The sequence below is a fragment of the Anabas testudineus genome, chromosome 5, assembly GCF_900324465.2.
Source record: "Anabas testudineus chromosome 5, fAnaTes1.2, whole genome shotgun sequence".
Taxonomy (NCBI): domain Eukaryota; kingdom Metazoa; phylum Chordata; class Actinopteri; order Anabantiformes; family Anabantidae; genus Anabas; species Anabas testudineus.
In genome coordinates, this window is record NC_046614.1 from 3,648,137 (window position 1) to 3,659,865 (window position 11,729).

At 38.9% G+C, this 11,729-nt stretch overlaps 1 protein-coding gene across 1 annotated transcript in view; it reads left to right on the forward strand.

Moving 5' to 3' along the window:
* The window catches only part of LOC113151697 (receptor-type tyrosine-protein phosphatase gamma-like), a 353,442-nt gene that overhangs the window by 310,256 nt on the left and 31,457 nt on the right, over positions 1 to 11,729 (forward strand). Inside the window, exons 10-12 of the mRNA XM_033325969.1 lie at positions 4,692 to 4,800; positions 5,211 to 5,260; positions 6,013 to 6,775. Of these exons, the coding sequence (XP_033181860.1) occupies positions 4,692 to 4,800; positions 5,211 to 5,260; positions 6,013 to 6,775 (922 nt within the window). The remainder of the gene's footprint in view (positions 1 to 4,691; positions 4,801 to 5,210; positions 5,261 to 6,012; positions 6,776 to 11,729) is intronic.

Sequence of the window (11,729 nt, forward strand, 5' to 3'; positions counted from 1 at the left end):
GCTATGTTTGTACTACCAAGTATTCCACAAAGATACAAGAGAACAATGAACACTTTCAATTGATCTTTATGTCCACAGCTGTGTGTACCTTATCACAGCGATGTGTTTTAGGCTATGTAAGGAATTCTGTGTGTGAAGTTAGTTTCAGTGTTTGGCGTTTTTCTTTTTTTAGTTCAGCTATGTCAGAGTACAGACTTTTTAACACTGAAATTAAGCAGAAGCCACCACGGCTGAATAATAAATGCAATGTGGATAGTGAAGTGGAGTGAAGGAGTGACGGAGTTCCTGTGAAAGAAGTGCTTGATTTTGACTTTTGGACACTTTTTGACGAAAAAAAAAACGTCCTTAAATTTGTCAATTTTGTAAAATGTGTAGGAAATAATTTAGCAGCTGATCTCTATTAAACCAAACCATTGCAAAGAGAGGCATAACAATACTTAAATTTAATGTATTTATGTGCTATCATATGAGACCAATATTATCCTTACCACTGTCTTGGTTTAACACTTTCTGTCCAAATCTTTTTAAATTCTAGTTTGTTTTAATTCTTTTGTTTTGTCTTCTGTTGATTTGGTGATTTCTGTTGCTAACAACAAATTATTTATAATAAAACAGCTCCCTGACATATTGCTGCTGTTATTAATAGAACGTTTTTAAAAGCATGTCTCATACCGCTTTGTCACTAAACTGAGATGGCAATAGTTGCTCTTAGTACAGGTTGTTAAATATCTGTCTTTTTTCATAAATACATTTATATAGAGTTACTACTGCACTGGTTTCTTCCTGTAAGTTGAAGCTAAATCACAACTAGGTTATGCAGCAAGATAATGATCGCAAACATTAGAGAAAGTCGACCTCTGAATGACTCAAAGGGAATAAAATACATTTTGAAGCAGCCCAGTCAAAGTCTGGACCTGAATGCTACAATGATGATTATAAACTTGGATTTAATGTTTGCTGAGGTTGTCTTTGTTGTATGCTAAATTTTTATACTGATCTGAAACAGTTAATTCTGAAAAACACAAAAAACAATCACTTTGGGCTCCAATATTTTTTTCACAGCACAGTATCAAATCAAAGCTGCTTCAAACAAATAAAAGGGGGCAATTCTAAATATAGACCATTTCTCTCATAACCCCTGGCTCAGTTAAATAGCTGAGCTACTTTTTTCTTATTGACCTTCAGGTTCTCTTTTAATTCTTTTCTGTCTTCTATCCTTGACTCCTTTCTGTCTTTGCTTTCTTCCTTTTTTATAATCTTTCATGCACAGCCCTGGTCATAGTTTATAGTCTGTATTCCATTTACAGATGATGGAGGCAATTGTGCTCATTAGAACCTTTAATGTTACAGAAAACTATCTGCCCCCAGATCTGTGCCTCTATACATCTTATCTCAGAGGTCTACAGACATTTCCTTGGACTTCATGGCTTGGTTTGTGCTGTGATATGCACTGTTAACTGTGTGACCATATACAGAAAAATGTATGCCTTTCCAAGTGAAGTTTACTGACTGAATTGACCACAGTTGGACTCCAAATTCATTGTAGAAACATCTCAAGGATGATCAGTTGAAACAAAATGCACCAGAGCACAAATTTGAGTGTCACGTCAAAGGCTGTGAATACTTATGTACATGTGATTTTTTCATTTTTTATTTTAAAATAATGAATTTTATTCATTTTGGAATTAGACTGTAACAACAAAATAGAGAAAAAGTTTGTAAATACTTTCTTAATGTCGGTGAAGATTCTTAGTCGTCCAGGTGAACTTTCTTGATGCTCTATACAGGGACATATATAAATATATATTATGGACAGCGTTAAATCAAACATACAAAAGGTTTTACATCATCAGAAATATAGCAGCAAACTTGTTGAAAAATTAAACAAACACAAACAACTTGTTTTGGAACAAAATTTAATGATCCAATCAGCACTGACTGCATTAATAAAAATAACTTTTTGTTTAACTAAGGTACACATACAGGTTTGGCAAAATATTTGGAAAAATGGGTCAGTGGAGGTTTTTAATAAAGTAGTTATGAATTTGTATGGGGACAAATCTTTTTAAACACAAACATACATACACATGCTGAACCAATATGGACGCACAAAGCAGTATCCTCTATCAATTTCATTACAAATGGTCTCATCAGGAGCCAAAATGAGCTGTGGAGCAGACAGGAGGTTTCACTCCCTTACATTGTGGTCTGTCAGTCGACTAGCAGAATACTAATGCTAAGCTGGAGGGGATGCAGGACTGTCAGCCTGTGCAAAAAGGCATGACCTTGGGCCAGTTGCTCTGTGGGAAATCAGGATAAGCTGCAACAAAGGGCTCAGAGCGCCCCCTGGCTGTGAAAGTAGCGCCCACTTTCAGAATCTAAAAGGATGGGGCCTGCAAATTCCCCTTCCCACACCTGCTTTTTCCCTCATTCTTTGTGTCAGCCCTGTGATTCTGCTCATATTCCTCATATCCTCCCTTGATGCCTCTACCTATGTCACAAGCGGGACTTACATCACCTTCAAGTCCCCCTCAGATGTTTCCTCATCACAATCAATGGCAAATCCCCATGTAATAATTCACTTGCAGACTATTTTACAGGCCCATACCATTTATAAAGAATGTGGAGCAAATAAGGGAAATATATTTTTAACTGAATTCTACAGGGCACAATGTATAAAAGTATTGATACAAAAGTGTACAACAGTACAGTATATAAAAAAGGATAGTGGGGTAAGGGGATCCTTTATATAGAAAACATAGAAACCAAGATTCCAGAATTTACCTGGCAATTTTAAGATGTTACTGGGCTCCTTCGAGTCTCCTGTAGAACCAAACAGTCTCTTATTGATAATAATTATGGGACGGTGATTGCATGCAGCATCCTCAGTCCTGTCCAAATAACAGGTTTGATAGGCCTAAAAAATTGTATACTGTATATACAGTGCCAATAAAAAAGTATTCACCCCCTTGGATGTTTCTTCTTTTGATTGACATTAGAAATCAGTCATGGTCAATAAAAGTTGGTGACTCTGACAATACAATTTCAGAAAAATACCTAATTAATGTCAAAGTGAAACAGGTTTCTACAACGTAATGTCAATTCAATAAAAATATGTAAAGTGAAATCAGTGTTTGCAAGAATATTCACCCCCTTCAGGGGGCTTTGACTCGGCCACTCCAGACCATTTACCTACTTTTACCTACCCATTTACCTAACTTTTCAGTAAAACATTTCTGTGTAGCACTCGCTGTATGCTTTGGGTCATTGTCTTGCTGGAAAACTAATTCCAAGCCGTAGTTGTCTTGCCAACTGAATAAGATTGTCCTCCAGGATTGTCCTATATTTTGCCGCATTCATCTTACCCTCTACCTTAACAAGCCTTTCATGGCTGGCTGCCAAAAAGCATCCCCACAGCATGATGCTGTCACCACTGTGTTTTTCTAGTGGAGGTGATGTGTTTGAGGTTATGTGGTGTGCGTCTAAAGCAGAGGTGTCAAACTCAATTGCACAGAGGGCCAAAACTCAAAGCACACTTTAAGTTGCGGGCCGAACAGGATAAATATGTACTGAACACGCTAAAACTAAATGTTTTTTGAACATGAATATTAATAAAAACATAGAGTGATTTAAACCTTTAGCTCGGATAATGTTTACGGTTTGCGGCACAGTGCTCATTAAATGTTCAATTTTTAAGGCTTCACTACACAGCGTTTCCTGATGACAACACACCAGTACAGTTCTCCTTGTGCAATTTTTCCTGCATCCTCCCCACTAGCCCACCTTTTCACTGCACATCGCTGGTGCGCCATCTGTTGTAAGTGGAATGGGTTTGTCCCAAGGTAGTTTCATGTCGGTTCCACTTTGGCATACGTTTTCAAAAATGTATTTTCCTATCGTTGTCCCGTGCATCGATTTAATGTCTAATATTTCCTCTGTAACGCACAAATTGGAGTCCACTCCAAGGATGAAGATGGATAGCTGTGCAGTATCTGTCATGTCAGTACTTGTGATTTCGCTCTGGTGAAGAATGTCTACTGAGTGGTCCGATTCTTCTTTAACTCTTCTACTTGTACTGTAGCTTCTCGACATTGTTAGGGGTTGTTTACAGCAACAGATGCTTGACTTGATTGACACGGGAGTGTTCTCAGGTAACCTATCGTTTGGCAGCTGTTGCGCTGCATTATGGAATCTATATTTTGTGTGTTATCATCGCTTCATATCGCCGGGCCATTAATAATAATAATAATATATCTATATAATCTCGAGCACCAGATATAATTGTACGCCGGGCTGGATGTGGCCCGGGCTGTGAGTTTGACACCTATGACCTGGAGGTGAATCCAGGTGGATCCAGGCTCATTCCTTTGAAATTTGATTAAACTGCTAACTTCTAAGAAAAAAGACACTGGATGATGATGACGGGCAATATAACCATGCATAGGACAGCAGAGACAAAAAAAAAATATATATATTCTAATGTGACTGCTCTGTCAGCGGTCACATAACCACGATCAGCCACCCCCATCTGCCAAGGAAGAAGCTGAGCTGCAGTTCAAATTTGGACTTTTCAACTCATATTGTCACATAACAAGAAGATTATGATTCCCCAATATCATTCTGTTCCTTCATATGATCGATTAGTTCACCTGTGCGTTTAAAGCAGCATGTGTTTTGTATTTGTTGTCCAGGAAGCCATCATTTCTCCGGTCTCCACTGATGTGCTGTACCTGTTTAGAGTCCAGGCTGTATGCATGCACGACATGCGCAGTGACTTCAGTCAGAGCATGCTATTCAGAGGTAATGCAGACACCAACATACATAACTGATGCCATCATTATGTTATCAACATGAGCATTATTACAAGACTCTGTAATGTACACAGCTCCCTCTGGTTATGCACAATGTAATAGTATAATCTGACAGTGCAGTGCTTTTGATCATAACATTACAAAATCCTTAATATCCAAGTTATTTAGGTGAGCCTTATCAATAGCTGCAGCCTAAAGGAAAGAAATAAAGCAAGAGCAGACTAAAATGCAATCAGTTTATTGGCTGCCCCATTAAGTATTCCAACATTTGCATATATTGTATGATGTGTGATGTTGTGAATAATGTGCTTACAGTCACCCCCTTCAAGTGAATTGTTGCCTGATTGTCTCTCTTATATTTCACTATGATTTATGCCTTTTTTCTTCTCTGTGCTTCAGCAAACACCACTAGGATCTTTGAAGGGACGAGAATTGTGAAAACTGGAATGGTAAGCGAAGCAGAGATAAATTACTATCATTGTCTTTTACATTTTATCCAGCAGAGAGCAGTGTCTATATTGCCTCACATTTGTATTTGGTCTATTAGCATTCAAATCCATTTGCTTTATATCTCATTCCATGTTGGAAGACAGACTGATAAAAATTGGTCTGAATGTTTGGTATAATGTGACCCAGTTCTGGCATTTCAACAGGGAAGGTATGCAATTAATGTGTAGTTTAGCTATCATGCCCGCTCCTTAAATTTTTTTAATTAAAAATGCCCAAGGACAATTAAAAAACTTTTGGCAGTTTTATTTAATTGATCTTTGTGGGTTTTTGTTTCATAACAGAGGGATACCAACAATATTTTTGCCATGTCTGTATCTACTTCACTCACTCTGACTCTACAGATATGAATTGAAACAGTTTTTCCAACAAAAACAAAAAGTGTTTGAGAATTCACAAAAAGGCCCAATTATTTAGTTTTTTTTTTGGGATGCAAGCTGAAGTCAGAGACAATAATGTATTGTATGGTTTTACATTTTAAATGTTTAATCATCGGTGCACTCATATCCATTACTTAATCACATCTGTCTTTATTTATGTATGTAGTATGTAACATTACTTCATGCAAACTGAGTAAAGTGATCCTTTAAACATGCATTAAGATGTTAAGCAGCTTAGTCAATAATGTTGGTCCTTACTGAGGAAAAGAGATAAATAATTTTAAAGTCTAATCAGTAAATTGTTTTGCTTTTAGCCTACAGTCTCTCCAGCCTCTTCAGCTGACATGGCTCCTATATCCTCTGGCTCCTCAACCTGGACCTCCTCAGGCATCCCCTTCTCCTTTGTGTCCATGGCGACAGGCATTGGCCCATCCTCCAGTGGTAGTCAGGCAACAGTGGCATCTGTGGTGACCAGCACTTTACTAGCTGGACTAGGCTTCAGTGGCGGTGTCATCTCGTCCTTCCCCAGCTCCATTTGGCCAGGCAGAGCACCGACCCATAATCCCACCACCACACGCCAGACCACTGAACCCACTAAAGAAGCCACCACCTCTGCCTCTGCTGTGATGACAGCTGCAGCCATAGATAACCATGAAGCTGTGGGTGAAGAAAGGGAAGCCAACAAGGGCCAAGGAGATGATGGAGAGAAGGAAGGAGAGGAAAAAGACGAGGAGGAGGAAGAAAAAAAAGAGGAGGAGAAGAAAGAGAAGAAAGAATCAGGAAATATGGGCAAAGCATGGATAAAAGACAACAGTACATTGGTGAATGAGCAACGCAGCAAGACAACGGAATCCACTGCAAAGGAGAAAAAACACACTGAACCAGATCCCACTCACATACCACCTGGTGCAGATCATCTGGTGGTGTACACAAGCAACCCACTTAATGCTAATGCCACTGTCACTACCGAGGAAGCTAATAAAACTGCAACATTCCCTGCTATAAAGGGCCCCACAGAAACACACAGGCCAAGCCCAGGAAAAGACAAGAAGCACTGGCTTTTCCCCATCCATACTGGTGAGTTAACTGATGTACTGATGTACCTCATGTTAACGTAATTTATTTATACTCTGTCAATAATTTCAAAGAACTTTACACAGTATGGTCAAGACAACCAAAAGACAACTCTATAGAGAATGACCCAACAAATCCTCCTTAAGTAAGCAAAACCAGGCTAAGGGTTGGCGGCCATCTGCCTCGACCAGCTGGGGTGAGTGGAAAGATAAGAGTGAAGAGAAGCACATACAAAACAATGTGACTGTAAACTTTTTCAAAAAGAAAAGTTTTAAGTTTTGTCCAGTAATGTAGAGAGGGTTTCTGCCTCCTCAATTCGAAGTAGAAGCAATTTTCACAAGAGACAATCTCAATAACTAAAAGTTCTACCTCCCATTCTATTTTTGAAAATTCAGGCAACCAAAAGTAGACCTGCATGCTGGGGAGCAAAATTAAGAACTGGAACAAAGTTATGGGCCAAACTCAATCTTTTTTGAAAAATTAACTGCAATTGTGGATATTTTCCCATCTCTCCAGATATGTAGTGTTGAACCTTTTCATAGAAAGAAACAAGCTTTAGATTTGCATAAACATTGAATCTGGAGCAAGCAAAGCTTAATATTATAAACAAATGAGAAATTTGAAATAAAACAGTCAAAAAAATCTGTGGTATTTGTTTCTTATTTAAATGAATTAAAATAAATTATTATGTCTCTATCTGTAGTCTTTCGAGTTCCTTTTTAATAAAAAGCCTTTTCTCACAGGCCAGCCACAAAACAACTACAAAAATAATACTAATTTACTTCAATAAAAAAGGAAACATTCAACTATTAACAGTCCATGCCATGGAGTAGAAGAAGAGCATAAAGACAGCATTCATTCAAGCTCAGTTTGCTACACTCCGAATTACTCTTATGCACATTGGTTCAAGTGAGATACCTGGCATCTCTTCTTAGATGCAAGTATATCAACGTCTGGGGTTAGGCTCTGAGCTGAGGAAATCCTGAAATCTTCGGCACGGAGGTGGGTCAGAGTGTTGGGGAGGAAAGATGACAACTGTGTCAGCTCTAATACACATTTTAAACATTTGATATGATCTCGCGGACCAAATATAATTACACGGGTGTGACTGTTGTGACCCATGTACAGAGCCGACAATAACGTTCCTGTGAAAAATAAACAGCTTGGAGTTGCTGCGCTCAACAACGGGCCTGAGTTTGACACCTCTGATCTAGAGTGAAGATATGGTCAGATGGCATTCTGTGTTTGGGCATTTTGGGTGTTTTGTCTGATATTAACTAGAAATTCCATCCTGGCCTTTATGTATTTTAAAGTGTCCCTTTTGGGCTTTAGAAACTGGTCCTTGAAGTCCCCAAAATGTGCATGTACACTGTAATGCTGAAAAGTAGAATTATAGTAACAGTAAGATTAAAAATGTGTGTGAACAGACCCTCGACGACCAGTTTTGCTGAAATAAATCCAGCATCCACAAACTGGTTGGAACTTAGCATACATTTGACTGGACCGCTCAGTCAAAAATAAATAAATCCAGAGTTTATTCAGATCATAGGAGGATGGAGGAAGAAGAAAAACTTCTGAGTATGTCCATAAATTCAAAAGAGCAGTGGTTGTTCTTTGCACTCTGCTGCCGCTGTTTTCAAAGTGAGTCTGCTTTTCCGAGAAAACCAAAGTCGGACTTCAAGTGTTTAGTTGAAATTGTCATGGTGTTTGGACTGAGCCTGAACAGGAATTGGGTCCCTGAGAATCAACAAACTTTGAATGGACCTCTTGGGGACTGGTTTCTACAAAACCAGAAAATTTAAATTTAAAAAAAGGACTGAGTAAATGGTCTGCACTTATATAGCGCTTTTCTACCTAGCTGGTACTCAAAGCGCTTTACACTGCATCTCATTCACCCATTCACACACCGATGGCAAAGCTGCTATGCAGCTGACCTGACTCACCAGGGGCAACTAGGGGTTCAGCATCTTGCCCAAGGACACTTTGGCATGTGACGTGGCAACCGGGAATCAAACCACCAATCCTGTGATTGGCAGTCAACTGCTCTACCTATTGAGCCACAGCCACCCCATTTACAGTACACTTCTATTATACTTGGTCTGTGTCTACATGTGCCCTAGAGTCATATAAAAGAAAATCTGGTAGTTGAGTCATGGCAACTGGACTTTCTTCTTGCTAGGTTGAAACGTTTTGCTTGTCATCCAAGCAGCTTCATCAGTCTGAAGATAGTTGGTTGGAGCCCACAAATCTGTACTCCAGGTTTGGTTTCACTCCACCCCTTGGCCTGAATAGACTCGTTAGGTGAAATAAGGGAAGGGGAGGATGTGAAAGATGTAATAGTCACACCTCTGCCAACCCCTCTTAACACCTAAAATGGGTCATAAACATGATAAATAGAAGACAAGTCCTTCACCTCTGTTGAGAGAGGGGGTGTTGATTTGCACATGCAAGGCAAATCACCCCTCTCTGTAACCACTTGTCCTCTTTGTCCAAAGAGGGAAGTGACATCAAAGGATACTATGGTTTCATCAGTATCAAAAAAAGAAGGCGTTTAGGTCAGGAGACAGGGAGGCAGCTAGGAGGGTCCAGAGACTGCTGTCAGTCAGGATCAGGGAGGGGAAGGAGGCTCTGTTCTGGGGATGGAGCTAGAGGTTGCTAAGAAGGATCCAAATTCCTCTCAATCCTGGACAATCCCTCCCACCCACTACACAGTGTGTTGGCTGAACCGAGGAGCACGTTCAGCCAAATACTGATTAACATCAAGTGCACAGAGCATCACGGGAGGTCCTTTCAACCTGTGGCCATCAATCTTTACAATTCCACACCACTCTGTAAGGGGTGGGGGAACTGACAATTTCAGTCATATAATTACTGCATTTTTTTGAATCTTTAATCTTGAAAATCTATATATATATAAACAAGTATATTTGCCATTAAGAAGTGCCAATATTATACAGAAACACTTTTTGGTCATTTTGGTATATTTATATATATATAAACAAGTTTTAAACAAGTATATTTGACACACACACACATATATATATATATATATATATATATATATATATATATATATATATATATATATATATATATATAGTCCATCTAATATTTCTGAGATGTATTAAAATTATCAATAGACCTTTATAAACTGCAGTGTGGTAGGACATAGATTCTCGAAGTATCTCCAAGTCACCATAACTATATATAATTGATGCTTTTATTATCCCCTTGGGGTAATTCTTTGTTGACAGACTGCTTTATTGAGGGACGAACATTAGGGGTTCCGTATCTTGTTCAGGGACACTTCAGCATGTGGTTAGGAATCAGGGAATCAGTTGTCTATCAATAATATTGATGTGACAGAGAGTAACAGATCTCTTTATTTGTGTTTTGATCTACCTGCCTGTTTATTTCATTCTATTGGAAGATTACAGAAAAGACTGCCTGCTTTGGTTATAATTTAATTATCTCCACTATTATCTCCTAGACATGTGACATCAATTGTTCTACAGATAGTGATAATGAAAGAATCTAATGTATCAGCTGATTCTGGAAAACTAAATAGCACTTTGTTTAATTATAGCATCATAAGGTTCAACTTTCTTTTTCTAAACTGAAAATAAGCTCAAATTAACTATTAATACAATATTTTGAAGCAACAGTAAGAGAGTGACAGACTACTCCACTGACTACTTACCGAGAACATTATGGGTTTTGTATGGGGTGGATTAATCATCAGTGGTAAATTAAATAACCATGACATTTATCATCAAAAGTCAACAGTATCATAGTTTATCTGTGTAGAATAGTAAAAAAGCTTTTTCACCTTGCTTTAAACTAATTGTAGTTTGATTATAGAGTTCAGGGTGTTGTTTGCAAAGTAGAGAGAGGTTCTAGACGTTTGCATAAAGTCCTTTATATCCAAAGGTCTTAATGTAATAAGAGGTGATGAATTGCAGTGATGTAAAATAAAGTGTTACCAGAATTCTAGCATTACATAAAAGCAGACCTAATGCTTTTCTCCTCCTCTTCCTCCCTCTCCTCGTCATCCCCTGGCCAAGACATTCAGCAGGGCACTGCATTAGCCAAGCAAACACTATGGGATATGAATACAATTTCAAGTGCTTTGAAACACAGTCTAAGACTAGACATTATTATATATAAACTACAAACAACTACAAATCCCATTTCACCCAGGGATTAAAACTAAGTATCTAACAGCTTTGTCTGCCTCGATTGTGGGTGTCTAGTCAATTCTAAACATTTCAACTGTAGTGTAGAAGACAGCCACAGGCCGGGTTTCAGCCGCTAGTTATAGTGGGTTGTCAAACTACAGTAATACAATTAGAAATTTAAAACAGGAAAGCTTGGACTCTTGTTTTTACCTCCACACGTTCTGTCCTCTTTTCTCTCCTGCTCCTTTATCCCTCCATTTCTGAGCTGTTCAAACTTTGCCCTTTGTTATCCTTACTTTTCATTTTCTACTTTTCTCTTTCCATCTTTTCTTTCAGGCCTCTCTTTTCTTATTCTCACCACTCCATCCCTTCCTCTTTGTCCTCTACCGCCCCACACCCCACCCCCTTTCTCTTCTTTCTGTGATCTGAGTACTGGCCTACTTTCAGACATGGCAAAAGGCGATGAAGCTTGGAGGCTAGACTGTAGGGGAGAAAAAGCCTCTGCTCCATTTAGATGTGTATGTGTGTGTTAGGTATGTTTGTGCCTGTTTGTATCTCACTACACATTAGTGACTGGCTGCGAGTGCATGTTATGGTTTTGTGTACTGCTTGCATACACAGTGTTTATTTATTTATTTTTGGCAGAGTGCCGTAAACGTAAGAGAAAGGCAGAAGGCGAAGGGAAGGGAACTGAGGCAGGCAGCATCTCTGGGTCTCTCTGTGTGCATGTCTGTGTGCATGTGGATGAAAGGGAGGAGATGGGGAGGTGGCAATGCAAG